Source organism: Neodiprion pinetum, chromosome 6, assembly GCF_021155775.2.
Source record: "Neodiprion pinetum isolate iyNeoPine1 chromosome 6, iyNeoPine1.2, whole genome shotgun sequence".
In the NCBI taxonomy this organism is placed as follows: Eukaryota; Metazoa; Arthropoda; class Insecta; order Hymenoptera; family Diprionidae; genus Neodiprion; species Neodiprion pinetum.
This window is the reverse complement of record NC_060237.1, coordinates 18,555,019-18,579,796: the sequence shown is the minus strand read 5'-3', so window position 1 is coordinate 18,579,796 and position 24,778 is coordinate 18,555,019. Positions and strand designations below refer to the sequence as shown.

Genomic DNA, 24,778 nt, shown 5'->3' with positions numbered 1-24,778 from the left:
TCTGAAATGTCAACGACCTTACATTTAATACCCAGTAATAAAATAATGCAATAGCAATCAGTTTTAAGAAAAGAAGAAAGTATTAACGACAAAAGATTTTCATCACACTTAACATGGTAGTTTCAGAGTAATTGAATTGGTTTCTAAAGTGATGAAAATTATCGTGGAAAATACTACTTTTACGTTTTGTTATTCTTTCTCTAGTTTTTGTACGGAATATCGTCAATCCGGTATTATAAACGGGATTAAGCCAAGACATATTCGGTTACACAGAGTGTCCGATATCTATGATGAAGAAAAAAAGAAAAAAAAGAAAAGAAAAAAAACAGACCATCAAATCTGAAAACCCGGAACTCGGTATCTCTCAATACTTAAAATCCCATCGCACATATTAAGCTTGTAAAGCGTTCGGAGTATGGTATAGTAGGTACCTACTACAGTCCATACACACAGAGTTTGGTGTACAAAACGTCTGCCTCCTCCCTCTCCGCCTCTCTCGCGTACAGAGTCAGACAGACTATAATACAACGTATACACAGACCCACGCGTGCATGTATACACGCAACGTAGCCCACAAACTGCATCTGTATACATGTGTACGCGCCGCGGCGCGCATAGTATTAGGCATAAGCAATCTACGATAGCGTCGTCGTCGTCGGGGAAATAGTGGTAGGGGGCTGAGGAGCGAAGGGGAAGCGCGCCGATGGCGTACGTCGGCGCACGGCTAGACAGCGGGAGCGAAACAGCGTGAAGTGAGCAGAGAACGCGTGTGCTTGTGTAGGCATGCATAGGTGTGCGTACAGAGGTAGAGGTGTGTATTGCGGAGTTCACGGCAGACGAAAATCAGATGGCCGTGTGTCATGCGCACCTCGCTCAGTCCGCCACCCATATATACATGTATATATATATATATATATATATATATATATATATATACATGTATACACAATACGTGTGTGTGTGTGTATGTATGTGTGTATATATATATATATATATATATATACACACACGTATTGTGTACACTGCAGGAATAATATATACATGTCTACTTGTATAATGTAGGTATATGGTACGTAACACGTGTGCACACATCGCGTTAAGATCGGAGCACGAGAGTTTGACGGTACGCCGATTGAGGGGTCACTCGACCCGCGCATTACACCAGCAATAAGACCCATCTTATTTTCAAACGTCAGAATTGCAGGCTGCTCTTCGAATCTCTTGCTTGCCTGCCTGCGTAGCTTGCAGTGCTGACGCAAAAACGAACTCAATGAAGTCAGTGCACGTGTAGTCAGGTTGGTTGGTTGGTAGGTAGGTAGGTAGGTGGATATTTCAGAGCGTTCGAGGGTATACCTAACAAACGAGCAAAGGTCCTGTGCCTTTTTTCTCCGCGTGCATGGCAGTTTGTTCGTCCGGCGCCATTCGGAGTATCCCTATACGTATAGATATTGTACCTATATCAGACATATTGTGGCTAAAAGTTGGTGAATTATTATAGGTACATGTAATATAGTTGGAAAAATGGTATATGCTCTAAGCACCTGATCGGCATAGTTATATTCCACCGAGAGGTTCTCTTGAAAAGACTCGCTCATAGCGCGCCCGATTCAACTAGTATAATTTTGATTGGTTGACATCCTGAATGAAACATTCGGAAGGAAACCTTCGCCGACAAGAACAAATTCCCTAGAATCGACCTGTTGACAAGTGGCAGTCAACGATAACCTCTCGCCTGTTAATAATCGCCGGATCACTCTGCCCACCAATCTGGTAACATTTTCACCAAGTTGGTTACGCCTATAGACTAGACGAGTTGAAGAGAACCTCTCGGTATATCGTGCGTTAATGTGTATTAGGGTAAAACCACGGAACATATGCTATCCTCCCCAATTTTGTATGTGCGATATGATTATACATAATGACACTGCAAGAGAGGGGGAGAAGTGCACGCAAGCGTTGGCATTGTTTGCAAAATATATAATGCTGTTAAATACAGTTCGAGTCTCTCTCCGCGGGCGCTCACGGCATTGTTGCGAGCCGAAGGAATCAGTCGCGGAAAGATATTAAAGCAGTATAATATGTAGCACGCATTTTATATTCGTCAAATAGTCTCTCGATACTTGTACGGCTCCTCGAAAACGTCGAGGCGTCATGATCGTCATCGTGATTCGCGACACGCCGATGATCGTCGCATCATCACGAAGAATCTCATTGTCAGTACGGCGTTGTGTTACCGACACGCGACGACGAAAACCACACATAGATACAGATCTATAGGTATTACAAACCCAGGCCCGACTCTCTTCTCTGACCGCGCACAAGCCCCATACAGTGTTTCTCAAGAATCTAGAATCTAGGTATATACACACCTATCGCTTACTTACCTGACTACCGACCTGCCTGCCTCTACGACTGCGCGTCTAATATACCGTCTATATTCTATCGGTTCGTCCGGAGAAATCTCACAACTTTTCGAACGATTTTGTGCCGACGACCGCAGCGGCGCCTACAATGCACACTGCAGTGACGTGTATATTATACACGTACGTAGATACGCGTGTGTATGACCACCAATAAGAAACACGACGTGCTTGCGTTATACGGCATACAGTTTCTTATTTCTGGTAAGCCTTAGCCTTTCTTCCTCAACGTACTATCTGTCTCCAACTATTTACCTATATTACGAATTTCGGATGGCTGGCACTGCACGATAAGCGCGGTGCTGATATTGTATCGACCTTGGCATCTCGAAGCTCAAAAGTCCAAATATGCATGTATATTTGCAATACTGCACTCGCTGCGTGCATGCATACACGTAATATCACACACACATCGCTCGCTCACTATGCACTGCCGGTCGATTTTAGTGTGTAAATGTATGATACACCACCTACGCGCATCAACGTTTATCGACTTACACAACCTCGGATCGAAGCCCAACGTGCCGTCGAACAAAGCACGGCTCGAGGTCTGTGTCGAGGCTCTGCACATCAGCCGATGTACTCGTAATATATATATGTGTGTATCGAATATATACCTACACTGTGATATTACTGCAGTACGTTGTAAGAATTGCAGTAGGATACAACGATTTCTATCCCACATCTATTATAAATACCTATTATAATATATGTATGTAACGATAACCGATGTCACCTGCAGAGAATGTGAATATATATAATAGATATAGCATTTCATCACGTGCCGAATTTTGCATTGCTCCATATAAACGGTACAAATGCATGTATGTACGTATGTAGTTATAATTCACTCATACCAGGAAGCCTTCGTATTATATACATCAACGGAAATGACAGCTGATGAATGGTTCAAAAATTATCCTAACACTTTCTTTATTCGCGCATTACTAAGTACCTGGAGGGATTTTTATCACCAAGCATTTAGGAGGAACCGTGTGGAGAGTGCGAATGCAGACTCGAAGAATTGGTATCAACCTGACCAACGGGTATATAATTTATACCTGATTTTATGAATGATCACGGTTGCGGTGACTATGATTTTTACACAAAATTGCAGGTTGAAGTCAGTGTGTAAGAGTTTATCAACGACAGTTTGAATAATGCATGTACCTATAAAATATATGTATGTGTGCGCCGATAATAATAATTAGTGATAAGTAAATTCAAACATGGAGATTTACAAGATCGTAATAACGATGATGATAATTATATGTCGCAATATAACAGCGCGCCTGATTCTGTGTACCCACTTTATACGTATACATTAGGATAGATGGATACATCTTATTTCGGCATGGAAGAAAAACATTCCACAGCATGCGGATTCCAAACGCGATGTAAATATATTGTATCGGAATATAATTATACGAGTACATGCCAGGCCATCGAACGCCCACGATCAAGATAAATCGAGGAGTTTAAATTCGCGGAATATTGTTCATCGAGTATATCAGCAGCGCAAACGTTGAACCGGAAATCTAGCGGTAAAAATATAAACGCAAATTTCTTTCCACGACTTTAAACGACACGAAACAAAGAATCGATAATCGAACGATTCTGAACTTATACATCCGAAGGGGATGCCGAACGTAAAACCTAGCCCGTAAGAACAAAAATTCGAGACGAAACATCAAATACATTTTTATAAATTACCACATAATTTTACACAATGGCTGTGTTATCATAATGAGTGGCAAATCGTCTTGCAGATAATGCGAGATATCTCTCAGTAAGGAGAATCTGAGGGCGATTTTGCGTCTCAAGAATTTCTTATTCATTACGATCGTTATTATTATATTTTTTATCAAAATGTCTTCCAAGAAAAAAACGCTTTCTCAAAATACGAAACTTGTTACACAAGTCATTCAATACTCGATAATTCAAATATCCTTTCTCCTTGTTATGTCACTTCTATCGTGCCTTTTTCAAAATGTGAAATCACCTTCTGTAATATTGGACGACGACATGGTTAATCCTTCCCGTGAGAAATAGATTAGTTTCTGGGGTCCTATCGACCCCGGGCGATCACGGAGTGTTAACGGGTTCAGGATGTATGACAGACATGGCAAAAATGGGGTATCACTAGGATTGGCTGCGTACTGCAGTAGTGAATATGAAACCGAATCGACAAGTGGCAGGTGCTAGGCGTTCAATATCGTAAAGCAAATCGAGCGTACGTAAGAAGTATAAGAAAAAAATTAAAGATTATAGACATTGCAGGTGATACCTAGTGTCCATACGGGACAGCTGTAGAATAATATAGCAACACACACACAGACGCACACAAATGGCAAGACGGCGTTGTGTTGTATTTTACAGCGTCGTGACCCAGAAACCTACTTTCGATTAAATTAAAAGGGAAATCAACGAGTTACCTAATTCTTGCACCTTATAGATACGTACAATCAGAACACTGTTTCATTCTTCTTTCCGTTTACACATTTTTCTTCTAATTTTCTTTTCAACAAACAGAAAAGCGACTTCCACTACGTTAATCGCTCGAACGCTCCTCCACTCTCTTCTCGTATCATTCTACGTATGTACAATGTATATGCATACTTATGCCTCTGCCTATCGGCGAGAGTCGTCGTCTGGCGGTAGCGACGCGCACTGTCGCTACACAAGAGGTATAGTTTCGGTGACCTGCTGCTCCATGGACTCATGGCAGACCGGGTATAATGGATTCAGGATACGCGCGTGACGAGAGAAATTTCTAATTGCGGCTGCTGCACAGGCCTCAGCTATTTTCATTTTTTACCATAAACGAAATATACCATTTTGGGTACAAAATGAAAATAAGTTTTTCTATTTTTTCTTAAGTTACTATTCTTCTGCATTATGGTAACTCGTGCTACATTTTTTCTTAACTATTGCATTAATTTGTTACTGACCGACACCGATAGATTGATACTAACGCCTTATTTAACTGAACAAACGGTCTGAAATATTGCAATAACCAGAAAGTTTAACACTGACAACTATAATCACAATAGTCACTTGTATCACATTTTCTTGTCATGCCAAAAATATTCAATCCGTTATTGTAACGTTACCTTATTTAATTATAAAATTTTCTAGTAATTTACAACATACAAAAAACGGAATTTTTGTCAGTGCGTTATTGGGTGTATATGATGTAGGTTCTATGTATAAATTGCACACATAAAATGATCCTCGAGGTGTGGTACAGTAACGTCGTGAACCTCTTGTAACTATATATGTAAATCAATATTTATACCCATGCGGAGCACCTCGATTATCTATTGACCTACAACCTGATGATACATACGATGTACATATATGTATATATTATTCACTCAAAAAAATATACAACATTTTGCACGTAACCAATTACGTCGCGCGGAAATATACGACAAAGAAAATAAGAATATTGAGCAGGGATACGGATAAAATACGAGTCAAATAATGATCTGAATAAGTGACCTGTTTTCGTATTTTATTTAATGTAAGGTATAAGCTGGTCCTGCACCTTGTCGTTTCTGAACGCCAAAATATCACGAAACTATTCCTTTGGCCAATGCACTGTTAATTGTATATAAAGGGAAAGTAGCCACACCGCGGTTACTACAGTTAGAATGGCTGTTCCCAGGTTAGCCTATACTACAAAACCTCTTGTTCTTATGTATGCACGCGGGGGACTTATTCCAGCTTTGTCATTCGGTTACACGGTTAAACTGAGTATATAACGTGAAATTGTATTTTACTTTGCGGCTACTTTTTGCCCCTCAAGGGTTGCACATAGGGTGAAAATATCACAGAATTACATGTGGTATTATAGCTGATAAATGTGTAACATGAGACTGTAAATTCGGATTCCGAATCAGTTGCGAGAGGAAAGGTAAACGGAAATATAAAATCATTTGTTATACTGCCTGTGTATAAGCCTGATGATCAGAGACGGCACTGCGAGAGGTGTCGGTAAAAGGTAAAACGAAGAAAAAAAGGTCAATCTTTTCTGCAGGCTGTAATATGGAGAAAGTAAAAATGAACTTGAGGATAATCTGATTTAAACGATCATGTTTATTACACGTACGCGGTCAATATGGATTTTTAATAGTGCATATATATACGAGTCTTCTAAATAAATTTTCTTTTTTTTTTTTAAATCACAAATGGCTTAAGACTGAACCGTTAGCCAGCCCTCGAACTTCCCGTTTTCATGCTGCAGGTTCCCAGTTTACACAAAAAAAATATTAATAACTGATTCCAATTTTAAACTACATATTTCGATTTGTGATTAACGTTTCAAAAGTTCTCAAGCACCATATTACATGAAAATACGACGATTTTTTACAATTTCGAACCACCACGATAGATTTGTCATTACAAATTTAGGAAGCCTGACCTTCGATTCATTATCGGTGAGAAACCTGCGCTACTAATTTCTACCAAAATTCAAATGTTTTTAATTCTTTCTTCTACCATATTGGATTCGCCATTTTGGATCTCGCAGATCTGACCTTATTGTTAGATTTGGGATTAGCGACCCAACAAACCTTCAAGTACCCAATCTTCATCAACGTTGAAATGATTTTATTTTTTTTCAGCATATTAGATACACCAAATTTAAATTATTCAAATCTTTAAGTGATCAGCGACCCACAAAACCCGACGATGCCAATTTTTATCCGAATTCATTTTCAGGACTATTCAACTAATTCAAAAAGTACCGAACCGGTCAGAGCCAGAATCTAATTGGTTCTAAGTTTGTAAAAGCCGCGTCCATTGAGATCAAGATCATTGAAATCCGGTAACTCGTTCTTGAGATATCGTCGAACGAAAAAATTTATCACATACGTACATTACGCATACACACACAGGCATCCATCTGAAAATGATTGGAGGTGATTCTCTAAACTTCAAAATGTGGTGGTCTAGTAAAAACTAAGGTTTTCCTTTCGGGGCGATTACAATAACTCCCCTTTTTCTCTAAGACTAGAGAAACTGATGGTTAATAAACAAGAAAAAAAAATACGATCAAACGAGAAAAAGAATTTGTCCGAAAGTATGAGTGATCGAATGAGAGGCATCGTATTTTTTTTCAACTCCGTATTATATTAACTTTTATACGTATATATAGGATGTATAAATATTTCGAAGCTACATCGAATACCTTATAACTATGATGATACCTATGTTTTTAAATTGCCGTCGTGCGATGTTCTTTCGTCATTTTTTCTCACGGTCGCGTCAAAATTGGAAGAAAAAAGATTAAAACAAAATGCAGTTTCCAGTTGAAACCTGCAGCTTCATTTTTCTCAAGCTTAAGTTGACATTTTGAAATGGTCACACCTGCAGACAGAGTACAAAAGATATGAACGAGCGGACGTTTCATATAAACAAGTACGTATATACATTATACGCGCGTATTACGCAGTCAGAAATTCCCGGCTCTCACGGATAAGGTTCGTGAAGGTTGCGAAGAAAAGAAAAGAAGATATAAAAAGAAAAAATTTAATTTTGATCTACGTCAATTCGCGGCCATCGCCAGGTTCGAAAACTGCACGGAAGAAGATTGATGAGAAATGTAGAACTCGCTTGTAAAACGACGAGCATAATATGAGAAAGTGAAATTCCGATGCAAGTATTATATTATAAGTATTATCGTCGAAATTCAGAGGAAATAAAAATCTGTATTTTATCAGCGCCCATTTGATACCGTGTAAAGCAATAGGCTAGCTTATAAAATCGCTATACCTATAAAATAATATTACAGTATATTCCATACGCTATATTATACATTTTATACATACAAATAACCTTGCAGTACTACTTTCTATTGCGTCACTAGGTATGTATTTACATACATATAGAGGTGAGAGGCCTTCGTCGAACAATTGACTCGCGTTTAAACCAAAACTACTTGCGATTAGCAATGCATATATTTACGAGCGAAATTTTTTTGGAGAAAGAATTGCTGCACTTTTCTTCCACCTTCTGCATTTCGTCAATCTATAAATAGATAACACAACAAACCACGTGTTTAAAATTGTTCTCAAATATATACTTCGATAAGTAAGTTCTACGTATAGAAGTTAAAATCCGAAATACTCGGTATGGTTTCACTTATTCGAATCTGTTTCTTGTTACTACGTGACTAAACGAATAACATATACGAAATACATCATATGTATAAAAACTGTTCCTATAAGCTCGAACGACATTTATTGTAGAGATTTGACGCGATAAAATCTTATCGAAGGTCTGTATAAAAATTAAAAACAAAACAGTGTATAAAAAAAATAAAAAAATCCACACACCATACGTGCGTACATAACGACATGTATAGGCGGTTTTAGAGTGAATGAACTCTGGGTCCTTGAGATTGAGTTTGGGATGGGGGCGACCTTAGCTCTCTACGTCCCTGGATGTCAATTGGGCCATTGCCTTCGTACCATTGCCCTGAAAATAGACCTTTCCAATGCCGTCTAATGGAATAATTTATGCATACTTATATGCGAATTATACATGCATTATATGTGTATATATATTAAACTTGTATACGGGTCTGGTATATCACACAAATGTGCAGAAATGATACCTAGGTATGATAGTCAACTATACGGCTATACTATAATCGTATATACCGAATAGCTCGTACACATAGTCGCGACGTCTAACAAAAACTCACAATCGAAACCACGTTGCACGCTTTGCGGAGCACGCGAAGTGCAAGCTGCTCCGAGTACAAGTACAGAGATCCTATGTACGAAATATATAGGTATACTTTCAAAAAGGAATAGACGGAAAAAAAACTATCATACACTTCTAATGTACGAAATTTGAAATTGTATCCATATAAATAGGTCATTTGGTTATTTCAGGATTTTTTCGATTGCAGCCAAAAAGTTAGTTTATATTGTGCAAAAAAAATTTCAGAACACGTGCCAGGGGGCAATTTTTAATGTTTCATAATATTTTTTTTCATAAACTATAATCTACCGAAGCAAGCAATTTGATGCTTGAGAACAGTGATTATACTTTCAACTTGACGTAGAAACCAAAATATTATAATACACTGAATCTCAAAACTCTTTCATATTTCGCAAAACTATAATTTTTACGGTTTTTATTGAGTCTCGTTATTTACTGAATACGTGCGCACATCTCAAATTATTTTGTTCCTATATTTAGTTGGAAGTAAAAAACATTGTTCCCAAGCATCGAATGAATTGTTTCGAGTCCATTTTCGTTTATGAAGAAAAAAAATAATGAAGAAACATCGAAAATTTCAATGCATTTTACATTTAAAATTTAAATTGCCTCCCGGCACGTATATTTAAAGAGGATTTTTTTCTATAATATCAACATATTTTCCGGTTGCAATTGAAAAAATTAAAAATTCCGAAATTACCAAAATAACGGACACTTTAATAGATATTTCATTTTTAAATTTTTCATTTCATTCTTATTCTGATTGCTGTGCAACAGTTGGATTTTTTGAATAACGTACAATACCGATTCATTTATCCTGAAGTAACCTACATATCGTAACGTGGTTGCTGTGAAATTTTGCTTGAAATTGTCATATCAACAGACATCGACAACAAAGTGAGGAAAAAGAAAACAATATATAACAACGAAAATAAAAATATATATTTTCTATTGTTCGTTTCTTTCGTTATATTATTGTTTTCAGAATATTGTTAAAAAAATTCTATTTTCCATGGACTCTTGTGCAAGACAGTACGTGAGAGATTTTTTTTTTTTTCGTTGAATTTTTGAGGCTGACGTCATCGAACGCGTGTCCTAATACTGGAATTTGCGTATATATCTCTGCCCTCAGTTTTCTCGTTCTCTTATTTGCAAATCAATATTATATAGACACGGATGAGAAAGAAGTCAATTTTATGGCGAGACTGAAAATTATACAGTATATACATAAGGTCGGAAATAGCGTTACATATATATGTACATACCACCGACCTAAAGTACATATCGGACAGTCTATGTACGTATATGTACGAGGCAAAACCTGGACTTTCGGTCGATACATTTAGTACTGGGTTCGTGGCAGGAGAAGAAATAGAAAAAAACCACACGCACACAGCATCACAAATGAAAAAGTGAAAACAAAAAGTTAAGAAGCTTGTAATATAGATAGCTAGGTCGCATTATACGAGTATTACTGATCAAATGCAGTCCTTGACGCGGGTGAGAATAATATATAATCGTATTCTATGTATGTGTGTGTGTTATATTATAAATTGTGTGTAGGTAGATAGATATAATGCGCATGCATTGAGAATACCTATAAACGTGTACAGAGGGACATACATACCGGCTGTTTTTTACCACTCCATGGTCTTTTCGCGTGGTGCTGCAGTTTATCCGAAAGCCGATGACGATGATTATACTAGTGTGTGATTCGTTCGCATTATATTGTACATTATGTTATTTGTGCACACGCGTACATTAATTCAATAAAAGCTAAACTCATCGCTTCTTTCCTTTTCTTCTTTCCTTCCGACTTTAGATATGGATATTTGTACGCATAAACTGCGTATCAGCTATGAGTATATGTTTATACGATTACTACAGAAGTATCGAGTCTCGAAGAAAAGGCGTGAATGTGTTTTCACTATGATTTATCTCCAAGTTTGTGTATAAACAAAATTGAACTTAATTTTAGGTACTCTGTCGCTGGAATACAACGAAAAATAGTATATCTAAACCACGTGTATAGTTACAACAGTAGTTTGTTGTTATAAGAAGTCATGTCAAATTTTACCGTCAAAAGCACTGCAGGCGTATATATACTCAATTATATATACTCAATTAGTGAAACTGAGACAGATTCTCTGTGTACATCACCACGTGATTCTGGCTGCTGAGTTTTCAAAACAACACTTTCCCTACAGTATATATAACAGTATTAGTTACTTCGATCAGCAGATTAATATTGAAAAGCATCTTTGGGTGAAAATAAATTCAGCAATGATTAGATCAGATTTGAAAAAATAACACACTCGCCTGTGTTCACTCCAACGGATATAAAGACCGATATTGATAACCACGTATAATTACACAAAAGCAGAACTCGCAATAACGTAAACCGTAAAACGATTACAATGCGAAGAATATTTGTTTTTTCCATCTCATTGTAATTAGCAGTGCTTCAGTAATAATAAGGTTTCTTGCGTTTAATTAATTTAAACGTTGTGAGACATGGTCGGACCCGTTTTTCCTTCTCTCACAATATACTTAAGCACGTAAAAATAGTTTTTGCACACTAAATGTTCACGGAGGTGGAAAAGTATTCGTCGAACAATTGATATACAATGGTACATTGCGCAAGGGGGGGGGGGGTTGTCTATTTTTACCGAGGGTTGAGATAATGGCGCACAAGTCGGAGTTGAGTGCATCATAATCTTACCCGAGGTAATAATTGTCCCCCCGCCCTGTGGCACACCGTTCTTTTTTCAACAAGTGCATGTATAGCCGTTTTTTCGTGCATGTAGGAGAGAATAAAATAATTAAGTCTCATATTTGATTCGACTTATATGAATTAATCATAAGAACAATGATTGATAAACAAAATAATTCATTTTTATTTTATTACACGTTATCTCCCTAGGGAAGTAATTAAATTCACGCTCGGAATGAGCAATTTTCCATCTGCTTTTCATGCGAGAGAAAGTGCCTGTTTCAAGCACGTGTGGAAAAATAGCATATTGTGTAACAAGGGGGCAAACTTGGTCTTTTCGGGCCAAGCGCAAGTTTTCAGTATGAGTCGTAGGTGGGCACGCATACGAGCCGAAGGCGAGTGCGATTGTGCGAGCCAAAGACGAATACTGCAAACACGCGAGTCGAAAAGACCCTTGCCTCTTTGTTCCACACGATTCTTTATATAACAAGAGAATGTAACGCGTTTTTTCACGAAGCACGAAATTGAGGTTAGTGTCACGTAATGTCAGATCAGTTTGTGACAGCACAAGCGTGCAATACAGAAAAGACCGCTTTCAACTTTTACGAGTCAAAAGTGGGTTTTTCTGTACTTGCGCGCATGTGCACTCGCAGACTTATTCTACCGTCATGGAAACGTGTGCTTCGTGTACAGAAAACTCGCATGAAAAAATGTGCAGAACATGCTCCCGTCATAGAATTATTATTTTATGCCAAACAAAGTATAATTTCACATTCAATCATGCACAGTCTCTGTTATAACCAATTATGAGAATTAAGTGCGTGAAAATGGTACGATTGGTTCTTTCAATTACCATGAATTTCGAATGAATAGAATGCAGAGCGCGGTATCTGCGAAAGGATCGAAACCTCTGTGTTTGATCAATGATACGCAGGAAACAAAACATCTAATATTATAACATCTTTTCTCTTCGATTAATTAAACGTTACGAAAGCAGGATTGGGTCATTCGTACAATAATGCTTACACACAATACGCAATTACATATTCAACAAGACGGGTTTTGCTGTCAGAATCATCAAAGTTATCCATACCTATATTGATACGCAGGAAACAAAACATCTAATATTATAACATCTTTTCTCTTCGATTAATTAATCGATTTAATTAAATGTTACGAAAGCAGGATTGGGTCATTCGTACAATAATGCTTACACACAATACGCAATTACATATTTAATAGGACGGGTTTTGCTGTCAGAATCACCAGTTATACATACCTATATTATCTGTACCTTTATTGAAGACATTGGTAACACAATTTGGGTAACATTTACTACAAAACCGTGCTCGTCATATGTTACACATCATTTTTTTTTCTTTCTAAAATAATGTGAGTGAGTAAAACGCATGTGAAAAAATGCACCTACGATCCAACGTATAAATTTTATATGCATACTATTGCATACCCATGCATGCAGATACATTAAAACGCAAAATTTGAGAGTATTAAAATACAACGTACATTGTAGGTATTCCTAGTAACTCATCACGAACTCATGAGTCATATGCTTTCGGTGTACAGTCGACAAAATGACAATTATTCATGTTTCTTATTGTTAGTTATAATGTTAATAAGCGGATGTATGTGGGATCGTTTGATATTAAATCGAGGAAAAAAATGGTATTTTTCGCAAACATTTTTCTCTTCTTGCCCTTTCACACGGTTTAAGTACGTAATAGGACGGTAAGCGATGAATCATTTCAAATTTTGCAAATCCAAGTTTCTTCGTTAAATCCTTTTCGAAAAATAGAAAGTCAGTGATTCTATGATTTTTCATATCGACGAAGCAAAAAATTGCTCTAAACTACATTTTTCGAATAAGTGACAATATAGTCATGCCATCGTTGAAAAAATCTTAAAAACTTCAAGATTGATTCTTTTTATACATACTTCAGTTTGTAAAGGGGCAAAGGGATCGATGAGGGGTAGAGAAATCGACCGTTTGGTTTGACATGGAAGGCCTCGTATAGATATATTATCTCCGGGTATTATATACGATCCTTGGAAGTTTGGAGTAGGTAAATGTAAACATTGCCTGTAGTCAAATGTATGTATAAATTCAATATGTACAGCTTTGAATAAAGTATACGGTATTTCAGCACCCCTTCTCAACAAATACGCACCGCACATAGCTGATCCAATTTGTTTAATAATTATTGTTAACAAAGCTGAATTAGGCTTTCTTACGATAAGTTGAGCGTCTGATTATGAAAGAGTTCAATAATATAATATAGCGCGTATGCAGAGTGTATGTAACAAATCTGGTAAGCCGTCTTCCCCGATGATTGTTTATCGTTGTACTATATAGTCGGAAAAAGACGGGTTTTAAATAGCCATTACTGATAACTATTCAATACTATACAATAGCTATTCGAAAGTTATATTCATATACGTCGTAGGTAGCAGATTATCAGTCAAGTCAACATTCAAAGACAAACTCAACATTAACTTACGATTAACACCAATCTTACTAATGAACCATGAAACTCGTACACACAATGGTTTGTCTCCGCAGTGATCAAACGAGGTTAAGAGATATTATAATATAACAACTACCTATAAGTCTCTCTTTGTTTTTGCAAGTATGCCTACGTGCACAGACTTGTGCATACATACATAAAACGAAACATGATACACGGTACAATGCTATGTTTTTGTTGACGATTTAGGTATGTGGGTACGTAGGAAAACTAATCTCATGACGCGTCGTAGTTTAGCAATGTATTTTCGAACTTCTGTCCAGCTGCGTGCATATTGTAAACAGCACGAGTAGGTATGCATGGCGATACATGAGAAATCCAGTAAATCTCTAAAAACTCGAAGTATACTATTCGTAAAAACAATGCGTATTTCGTACAACACTCCTGCGGAATGTTTCGTTTCGGTACGGAGGAGGTACTAGCAAACTCTGTTGGTAACAGTACAGCGACGAACGTATTTACGGTATTCACCGTTGCGGAGATAAGGTACACAAAAATGTTTTTAAGGTTTCGCGCAGTCACCTTGAGCACAGGGGATAATCTCATAATCGAACGGCGAAAAGTCAAGAGGTACAGAATAAACAAGAGATAAAATATAAACAAACTAATCCGATTTACACGAAGAGGGTGAAATAATATAAAAAAAAGAATGTTTAGGACAAGTTTTTGGAAACGAAGACAGGAGATCATGTATGTAGTAAAGTAATATTCATCAATGCCTTAACCTGCCGGCTAACTTGTTGCCCGTCCGAAACAAAATGCGAGTTCAATTCAATACGAATTACATGACAATGCATCCCATTCTCTCACGTCAGCTGCATCGCCAGTTATTGTTACAAAACTCGCGTTTTGCTTCACACCGAAAACAATTTAGCCGGAAGGTTAAAGTATTGATGAATATTACTGTACATACACACATATAGACAATAAATAAAAAAATTAACGAAGGTCGTATGCTCACCCTCGAGTAGGTGCCAGTCTTGGTCAAGCGAAGCCAACGCTTGAATCTGATTGGCCTGTTGTTCGGAGTCCAGCATCTTTCAGCGGAGTCGTATCGGCGGGCCAACAGAAACGATTTCCTCCTGATTGGCTCCTACGTGTTTCACTTTATCTCTTTTTCCTCGCGCTGCTTATCGCCAAGTTAGTATCAATATTTCGAACGAGTCTATTTTATCTGCCGAAGGAGCCACCGCGCGTCGTACAGTTTGAAAAATACGCTCGCCAAGAGTTTACAATATATATGTCTATTTATTTATTATACTTTTATTTATTATTCATTTATTATCAACTACGTATAATATAGGTACAGTAGAGATTCCGAGGATATCGTAATAAGCATAAGCAATATTTAATGTTTTATTTACAGTTTTTACTCTATGTATGTCAATCACGTAAATATTATAATTTGGTATAATTATGAAACGATACGTGTATTTCGAGCGCGAAATTGATGTATCAGTTTGCATTCGGGGTGACGTACATCTCACATGATTATTTATTGTTCATCTATAGATATAACATGAACTGAGTGTCCAAGAGTTTTCTATCGGCGTTTAAGGTCGCCCGACACATTACGTGAAAAAGAATATATACGATGTTCCCCTCAGTCAGTGACGTCTCGATACGAATGAATGTATGTGTGTATGTACACACAACGTACTATGCAGAGGTGTGATGAAGACCAATAACATCACGCACGCACGTGTAACCGCGGTGGATTTCGTACGGCAACTGATTTCCCCTATCACTCGAAACGCCACTACACGCCTCCCCCTTCACTCCTCGAGGGCTTACCGAACGACGTCGTACGTACCGACGGTTCGCGGTCCCCGCATTTTCTCCACCTGTCCCTCCGTCGTTCATCCACAGAACAGCCGGCTGCCTCCTCCGCTATCCGGCTTCTCGCTGACACGGCCGGCCGATCCCTCCACCTAGGTTCTCCGATTCAGGCTCGTGCGTACTGTTGACACGTGAGCGAACGGTTGTGTTGCGTGTTATGCATAGCTTCCCGCAGGATCCACTACTCCAGGTTGCATAGCGTTGCACTCGGGACGCTCACACCGTACTCTGTGCGCCATGTAGTTTACGAACAGCCGCACGATTGAGCCGAAACTTATGGCTATATTATTCTCTACGTCGTACTTACCTCTAGTATGTAACCTACTCTGTGACACAATATCACTTAATCGCCACGTGGTGCATCCCCACGTACACGCGACTCCTTCACATTCACCTTTGTTCCGGGTGAGACGCTCTACCTATTTACTGCGCCGCTGGGCATGCGTAGATATCCGAAGAGCACATGTTCAGGCGCAGCGCACCGCAGCATGCGCATCAATGGTACGGCCCTGGCGATTCGCGGCTCGCGCGCTTCGTGCTCCAAGCTATCCCCCCACTTTGCCGCCCTCGACCGACCTCGGCGCGCGCCGTACCCGTTCCTCCCTTGCCAACCCCCTCGCCCGCGACGCGGCGTAACCACTTTGACTTCGTTCTTTGAGGCTTTGACTAACCACCATTCTCAGTTCGCTGATATCGGCGTGAAATGAAAATAGTACGACGTCATTATTCCTCTGCAGTAATGAAAATACACAGGATCATTAATGCGAGTTAACTCGCGTAATACTATATTACCTTCTTTATCAACAGGGCTTAGATCACTGAACAATTCGCCAATATGCATAAAATTTTCTCATTTTCTTACCGACGTTGAATACTTGTTCAACTGTAATTTTCCGTCCGCTATTGTGATCCAGAGAAAAATTGGCGTAGAGGCACACCATCTGTTGTATACGTCATATTGAGACAAATTTATCACATCGATACTTATATGCATATAACGTAACACTCATTTGTTTCCTTTGAAAATACGCATAGAATCAGGAGAGACGATACGACGATACCTACCGTAAGCTATGGTGAACCCAGCGTCGGATATCGTATAATTTATACGATGGAAGCAAGATGTATGACGGAATAAATAACTACGTGTTTCGATTTATTTCAAGTTCCCATCAAATACATAGAGAAAAAATGTAGCCACTGCGACTACTGAAGATTTACCAGATGGCGAAAAAATTAACGATCAGTTTGTTGTTACACTAGATTGATTTGATACTTTTTTTTCCGTCTTCTAATTATTGAAGTTGGATACTTTACATCATAAATTTACGTCATAGTTTATTCGACCGAATGATCAGTAATACTATGACTGGATAATTTTAACTATACCAAATGGTTACTGTAAAGTTTTTACTTTACCACGAACTCAGCCCGTTTTGTCTGATAATTGGCCAGACTCTTATGGAAAAGTGTTTTGGTTGATTTTGTAGAAAATTATTTTATATACCTATTTCGGAGGTACTTCTTTCATATATCTCCAGATGTAGAAAAAGGGGTGGTTAGACGCCGAAAAACATTAATGCACAAAAAAGTTGCTGCAGTTTCTTGTATAAAATAATTTTATTATTTTAATTGTAAACTATAGCGAGGTTCACAATGTCGATTTTTTGGAACACATCTCTCAGTATTGTGTGAAGTCGAAAAAAATAATAGAAAGCGCCCTGTTGAACGCAAGAAAAATATTTTTTCACTGTAATCGGTATTTGGGTCATCAAAGAATGCGACAAAATCATCGAAAAATATAATTCTTTTTTACAATGGTCTTTTTCGTATTTGATTTTCTCCTTTTAAATATGCTAAGAAAATCAAAATGAAATTCTGCGAGGATGAATATAAAAGTTCCAAAACATCACAGAATGCGAATTCAAGTACTACTGACAATGAAATTTGACAAAGTATCGAGAATATCGATGTAAGATAAGAAAAAAACAGCAATGACATTATGCTAAATATATCCCTTGTACAGGTATATAAATGTTCAGAGGACGAAAATTGAAAAGGAAATTAATTAATAGAAGGTAAATTATCACGAGTGACGTGATATTCAAATGGAGATAAATTATTTTTATATTTTATATAATGCAAGACACACATTATGTAATTACGAATGGATCAGGATTTGAATCAAATTCATTAACCTGGTCCTAATTTCACCCGATTTCTCTGCAGGTTTTTAATAATCTTATAAATGTTGGGACTGCATAAATATATATACATGCTCTGAAAAATCATGTAATGGTGTAAGTTGAAATATACATACGCTCTTATATAATTTAGGTGCATTACTCACGTTACACTATGAAGGGGTGTTGAAAAAAGATGCACGTGTCAACTTAATTTGTTTGTTTTTTTTTCTATTGTAACAGAAACTGACTAGGTACAAAATAAAATGAACAATAACGTGAATATATTAACTATTTACAGAGAATTAACACGTTGCATCTATTTCTTAGTGTTGTCAGCCTCTTTTGCAGTTTCCAGAAGAAGGCTGTTAATACCAACTTTTTTCAACTCTTCAATCAATTCCCCGTTTTGATGCATTTGAAGCATTATGTCACATCCGCCAACGAATTCACCGTTTATATATACTTGCGGTATCGTTGGCCAGTTTGAAAATTCTTTTATACCTGTAAGAAATATACATGTAACAACACACACATGACCAAAATATAAGTATAACGATTTATTACATATAGCATGTCGTATGTTATATTGTCAACGCAACGATTGTTAGCCAAAGACCACATAGCGTTTGACTAACCCATTGTATTATTCAATATCGCCAAAGGAAAAATGGTTATTAAAATAAGAGATAGTAATTTAAATTAATGTATAGATTAGCGATTGTTAAAAGGTTTTCTATTAACCGTATATAATTATAAATTGGAATGTCACTTAGAAATTTCTAGTCTTCGTGCGTTCTTTTTTTTTTGGATAGCATATATAAATTTTTTGAAAACCTAATTAACGTGGTTATATAAGCATTAATAATGGATATTTAATCATTTTTTTTAGTTTATCCAAGTTTGATAAGCTCTTCTTGGAATCTACTAGAGTTGGGGTATTGAAATTTAAAAAATTTAATCAATTAGTACCTTGTCGAAGTTCTTCGTCAGCCAGTACATCATGTGCGTTATATTGTACACCATGCATTCTGAGGATTTGTACAACAGCATTACTGAAACCACATCTTGGTTCTTCTGGCACGCCTTTCATAAAAACTACTACTTTATTTCCCTAAATAATGAAAAAAGAACTCTGATATCATTAACAATAATAAATATCACTGGGTGATTCACTATTGACATTTGTTACGTGTAGTTGACGAAAATAAACTAGCCCCCCACATTTCATCTTTATCTTATAAGTATATTATTCTTAGTCTAAAATTGAAATTTTTAATGTTTACAGTATGAACGAAACCTCGAATATGCATTACTGTTGGATTTGAAATGAAAAAATGGAATACTGCATTATAATCTTCAAGATGTTAAGAATTACAAAGAGAATGAACATCTGTTTACACATCAAATTCTTTGACAAACGTTTGAGCAACACAGAAAAAGCCAAGTAATGTTACAAAAGTTAATCTCTATATTGTCATTACCGCTTTGTATGTAAATTTATAATCATTCTTCAGAAAGTTATGTCAAAAGAAACAAGCAAAATATCAATTCAAGTTTATTGGTTTTTTTTATAAGGCGTAATTTATAAATTTCAATCTTAGATGAAAAATAAGAAATATGAGAAGTGTGATATACAAAAAGTATTATGTTTCCCTTATGGAACACTAAGCTTATGCTACTTCTGTATTACATAATTGTCAATCATCTGAGAATTCAACTCATCAACTGAAATATTCAGTTTATATTCCTCGGAAGAAATTAAATTTTGGAATAATATAGAAATGCCAGTTAAAAAGGACAAGAATGTCAAAATTTTGGTTTAAAATATATAGATGTACAGCTAAATTGTTTGTGTCGTTAGAACCAGTATCTGCAAACTTCATAAAAAATATTGTTTCGTATAATGCTATTGAAACAACATGTGAATTTTAGATAAATTGGCTAACAGAATGGCTCGCTGGATAGCAATTAATTTCATTCAACATATTATACGGAATTTTTCAGATATTGTATGTTTCTAGTATAGCAACGAAAGTTTTTTGTTATCACAGCCTTGTTGTTAAGTTATAAAGGAATAGAATTTTTGAGTTTGTTGGTTTCGAATTATTCACATGACTAAAACCGATGGCTGCGAAGTATGAAATATAAATATTAAACTTTATGAAGATATTTGCCTATTACAATTAGTCGAAACTGCGTATTAAATTTTCATATCATTCTTGTACAGTAAGCCAAATAATAAGTAACAATATCATCGATCTGATTAAGATATTGAAATGCGAATTGTAAAATGCAAAACGCAAGTAAGATCCAGCGAATGCAGTAAAAAATTGTCATCAACAGTCATTTAATAGAAAATGTCAAATAGGGAATGAAAATCAGTAACGTAACTTGCTACTAGCCCTACAATGCCATTATTTCTGAAGAAATGAAAACGTTATATTTGTTGCATCATTTTAAACACGAAAGTAGTTACTCAAGGTGATGTTGTTATTCGGTATACTTTAACTCACCTTAACAAGATTTCCAATCTCCTCCGGTTTGGTTGCGAAATTTCTTACCAGAGACGCGAAACGTATGGTTCTGAACATCGTTAATGAATATTTTTAATAGACGGCGTTAACTGTTAAAATAAATTTATATCTAATAAGTTGCGTTGTGCGGTTTCTTTGGTAACCGCATAAGTTTTTCAGGTTAGTGTTAGGTTGGATTCTCTCACGATTCTTTTGATCCTCTTGATCGAAAAAAGTTAGGTTAGGATACAAATTATACGATGCACGTACCACCTGATCGATCGACTATTTGTGAAATAAGCCGTAGAAATAAGGATGTATAATTTGCGCCTAGTGCCATCTTGCGATCGCACGCAGTAGCCTTGCGCTTAATTGTAACATTCAACTGTGTCTCCCTCTGATACAAAAGGCTCGGTAAAAAGGAAAAAGACTTAATTAAAAGAATTCTGTGCCTGCCCTCTAACTGTGCCTCTAACACGAAAACAGGAACTAACAAGAACCGCAAACACGCGATCGCAAAACGAACCATCGATACATGGTCAAATATCAACCATTTCAAAGTTAGTATTCTTCATTTTGTAAGAACCTGATGAAAATAAGATAACGTTTTACACACGTTTCCATCGTAATTTGTTCTAGAAAATAAGCACAGAAAATGTCAATTCTAAGGCCGTTCACCTGCGATGATATGTTCAAATTCAACAATGTGTAAGTACTGATTCTGCACGAAATGTAACCTGAAAAATATTTTCATCCAATAACAAAACTTCAATGCATTGTACAAAACTTGTATCAAAACAAATTATCATACTGTAAATCTGAATCTTTGATACCATTTCATGTTATCAGTGAACTTCAGTTATCCAAGCTCGAATGGATTCTTTAACCAATGCAATGTAATCTTTATTATGATATTTTAATATTTTGTATCTGTTATGAAACAGGAATTTGGATCCACTCACAGAAACAGTATCCTTTCACATGCTGCATTATTCCACTTGTATCGCTAATTGTGATATACAAGAAGAAATAAGATTATCTGTCTTTAGGAAATGTTTATTTCAATTCAATTTTTAAATATATCCTCAACGGTTCCATCTTAGTATGGACTGTCATTCTACATGCAGTACCTGGCCCATTGGCCTGAGTATTTTCAAGTCGCTGAATCCCCATCTGGAGAAATTATGGGTTATAGTAAGTAAGCTGATATAAAATTAAGATAGTTTCGAAGAATTGAAAAATGAGTTCAATAATAGTTAAATATATCCGATAATTATTTATTACTATCTTTAGTTACTACGCCACAAAATAACTGAAAAATTTATTCTGGAATGTTGAAAGCGTCTAGTTCCTATAAATGAGAAAAGTCAAATTTTCTAACAATAAATCCAAAGTGAATTTTATATAAATCTACTAGTATTAGCACTGGATCCCTTACTTCTATACTACCTTTGCAGTTATGGGAAAAGCCGAAGGTCACAGTGAAAATTGGCACGGTCATGTAACAGCTCTTACTGTTTCTCCTGATTATCGTAGGCTAGGACTAGCTGCAACATTAATGAAATTCTTGGAAGGAGTATCAGAAAAGTATGCACTACTTTGTCATTATTTTACTTTTGAAAGGTTTGCATGCAACAGTGATTCTATATATATATGTATGTATAAAATTTAACAATGTTTCAGGAAGCAAGCCTACTTTGTCGACCTTTTTGTCAGAGTGAGTAACAAAGTCGCAATAAAAATGTATCAGGAACTGGGATATATTGTTTATAGAACTGTTTTAGAGTACTACAGTGGTGATCCAGATGAAGATGCTTATGGTTAGTCGCATGTTTAACTTATATTCAATTATAAAACAATAAATTTATCTGAACAAATCTGTGGCAAAAAAAGTAAATCACATTGAAATTAAATTTCGGATTGATAATGTCCCTCAGCAGGATAAGGAGAAAGAGAAGAAAGTCATTGCTTGCAATTTGAATAAACTTCTATCTAATAATCTTCAAGGGATCTAATTATTAATTATGGTGGTGTTATTATTATATATTATTTTTGTTTCAGATATGCGGAAAGCTTTATCAAGGGATGTTAAAAAGAAGTCAGTTATACCATTAACACATCCCGTAAGACCCGATGAAGTTGATTGAGTGACAATTGTGAAAAATGTATAATTCTTATATAACAGACAACAATAAACGTAATGTCTTAATCCTTCTACTATCATACACACCAGTGATCAAAGACGTAAACAATTTTGAACAGTTCTTGCATCATGTTTATATTAGATTCAAAAATTGATTTATTTTAATGTCAACGCTGATGCATTATCATGAATAAATGACGTAGGTTATGTGAATGCAAAAACGTCTGGGTGATCGATATTACTTATCGACAACCATTCAAATGCCGAATACATAAAAGTGAAATAAAAATATTTTTGACACTGAAAAATGTGCATATGCTGAAGAAAAATGTCAAACCCAACAAAGTAGCTATTCGCTTGAATAGCCTTTGACAACATTCTTTCCAAAGTGACATTACTGAATGTACTCTCCGCGGTTTTTGTATAACCCTCTCTAGAATAATTGAACCCTCAAGAATGCAGAAAAGACATTAAAAAACGCAAAGGACCAGCGGCACAGAAATTAGGTGGGAAATCTTTCGTTTTGCGGCTGTAAATCCTGATCAGTTGCAGCATATTCGGACTGCGCGCAATCGAACAATTCCTCTCGCAAAATAACGGCAATGTAGTGCATCAAAGAATTAATATAACTATTTTTTAAAAGATCCAAAACACAAAAAAAACCTTTCTTTTTTGTAATTTTCAGAATCGTTTTGCCAAACTCGTCTCACCAATCGTACCCCCAGGAATGCAAAAAAAAACCATCCAAAAGCGCGTCGAACCCACTAAACTGTATGTTACACCGATCAGTGCTCGAACCCATTTAAACCAACCACGGTCTTACATACAGGTCTAGCAACGAAGGTAGTGGGGGTGGTTCATTTCACGGCCGGTTATTTATCTCACGTTGTGGCCGCCAGGCTAGCGCTGTGATCGAGGGATTAAGACCGTGGAACCAACACGGAGAAATTAAGCTGCATTTTCATGTGCAACAGCAAAATGCTCTCATTGGTTGCTTGCTACGTATGGACCAGCGGCGGGGTTTTCTGCTGTGTGGAGCAAAACCAACTACCATAGAAAATGGGTTCATTTCTGCTTTGAACAGCAATTTCATGTTACATACTAGTATAACATTTTAGAATTGTACTATTCGGAAACTTGGTAAAGTAGTATACACTGACACCTCAACACTTGTACTAGCACGTAGAATAAACTGGAATTGAAACTTTGTAGCTATGAATTTGTGATTTTTCTCTTCCACCTCATCTAAAACCCGCGAAAAATGGATTGAAAAAATTCGAAGGGGTCAGCATTGCTCTTCTGCGATTTTCAGAGCTCAGAAACTGTTTGTCACAGAATCTTTTTGCTAAGATCTTTCTTTAATAATCGGACCCTCAGGAATGCGGAAAAGACATCGAAAAAAGAGCATAGGACCAACAGCAGATGAATTACGAACAAAATCTTACGTTTTTCGGCTGTAATTGCTCACAGCGTATTCAATAAAGCTTGCCTATAAGCTCTATGAGTGGCTGTTCGTGATTTAAGAAAATACTCCAATTCAATCTCATTATTCTAGAACCGTAATGCAGGTAATGCAGTGAAATGAATCGAGTATTGGAATAATGAGAAGGAATTACTCGGGCTGCCCGCAGTGTCAGGCTGGGTTTTCACGAGCAGCAAAATGCTGCCGAGTTTTTGACCAATAGG

At 36.7% G+C, this 24,778-nt stretch overlaps 3 protein-coding genes across 6 annotated transcripts in view; 1 reads left to right on the top strand and 2 right to left on the bottom strand.

Annotated features, from left to right (window-relative positions):
* Positions 1 to 16,488, bottom strand: part of LOC124222132 (uncharacterized) — a 53,885-nt gene extending 37,397 nt beyond the window's left edge. The window contains exon 1 of the mRNA XM_046632774.2: positions 15,373 to 16,488. Coding sequence (XP_046488730.1) covers positions 15,373 to 15,448 — 76 coding nt within the window. The 5' untranslated portion in view covers positions 15,449 to 16,488. The remainder of the gene's footprint in view (positions 1 to 15,372) is intronic.
* A 2,150-nt stretch (positions 16,489 to 18,638) lies between these two features.
* On the bottom strand, positions 18,639 to 23,875 carry Grx5 (Glutaredoxin 5). Of its 3 annotated transcripts, XM_069137059.1 has the most exons (5): positions 23,756 to 23,875; positions 22,399 to 22,496; positions 20,950 to 21,059; positions 19,406 to 19,547; positions 18,639 to 18,937 (listed from the first exon to the last, which is right to left on the bottom strand). In XM_069137059.1, the coding sequence occupies exons 3-5, from the start codon at positions 21,025 to 21,027 to the stop codon at positions 18,753 to 18,755; spliced, it is 405 nt and encodes a 134-aa protein (XP_068993160.1). In that variant the 5' UTR covers positions 21,028 to 21,059; positions 22,399 to 22,496; positions 23,756 to 23,875; the 3' UTR covers positions 18,639 to 18,752. The 3 variants fall into 3 exon arrangements, with proteins under 3 accessions (XP_068993160.1, XP_068993159.1, XP_068993158.1); XM_069137058.1 differs by lacking the exons at positions 22,399 to 22,496; positions 23,756 to 23,875 and adding an exon at positions 21,220 to 21,361; XM_069137057.1 differs by lacking the exons at positions 22,399 to 22,496; positions 23,756 to 23,875 and adding an exon at positions 21,156 to 21,319.
* On the top strand, positions 21,357 to 23,158 carry Naa20A (N-alpha-acetyltransferase 20 A). Of its 2 annotated transcripts, XM_046632817.2 has the most exons (8): positions 21,357 to 21,509; positions 21,589 to 21,657; positions 21,894 to 21,918; positions 22,053 to 22,143; positions 22,407 to 22,536; positions 22,633 to 22,666; positions 22,734 to 22,769; positions 23,011 to 23,158. In XM_046632817.2, the coding sequence occupies exons 2-8, from the start codon at positions 21,605 to 21,607 to the stop codon at positions 23,062 to 23,064; spliced, it is 423 nt and encodes a 140-aa protein (XP_046488773.1). In that variant the 5' UTR covers positions 21,357 to 21,509; positions 21,589 to 21,604; the 3' UTR covers positions 23,065 to 23,158. The 2 variants fall into 2 exon arrangements, with proteins under 2 accessions (XP_046488773.1, XP_046488770.1); XM_046632814.2 differs by having other exon boundaries at positions 21,365 to 21,509; positions 22,633 to 22,769.
* Positions 23,876 to 24,778: the final 903 nt, after the last annotated feature.

What these genes read in the sequence shown, in the direction of transcription:
- Grx5 (XM_069137059.1), bottom strand. Translation starts at nt 21,027, where the DNA reads ATGTTCAGAACCATACGTTTCGCGTCTCTGGTAAGAAATTTCGCAACC. An exon ending in AGATTGGAAATCTTGTTAAG is followed by an intron (nt 19,548 to 20,949) that starts GTGAGTTAAAGT and finishes TTCATTATTTAG; the next exon opens with GGAAATAAAGTAGTAGTTTT. An exon ending in TGACGAAGAACTTCGACAAG is followed by an intron (nt 18,938 to 19,405) that starts GTACTAATTGAT and finishes TATTTCTTACAG; the next exon opens with GTATAAAAGAATTTTCAAAC.
- Naa20A (XM_046632814.2), top strand. Translation starts at nt 21,605, where the DNA reads ATGTCAATTCTAAGGCCGTTCACCTGCGATGATATGTTCAAATTCAAC. An exon ending in TGGAGAAATTATGGGTTATA is followed by an intron (nt 22,144 to 22,406) that starts GTAAGTAAGCTG and finishes CTACCTTTGCAG; the next exon opens with TTATGGGAAAAGCCGAAGGT. An exon ending in TCCAGATGAAGATGCTTATG is followed by an intron (nt 22,770 to 23,010) that starts GTTAGTCGCATG and finishes TTTTTGTTTCAG; the next exon opens with ATATGCGGAAAGCTTTATCA.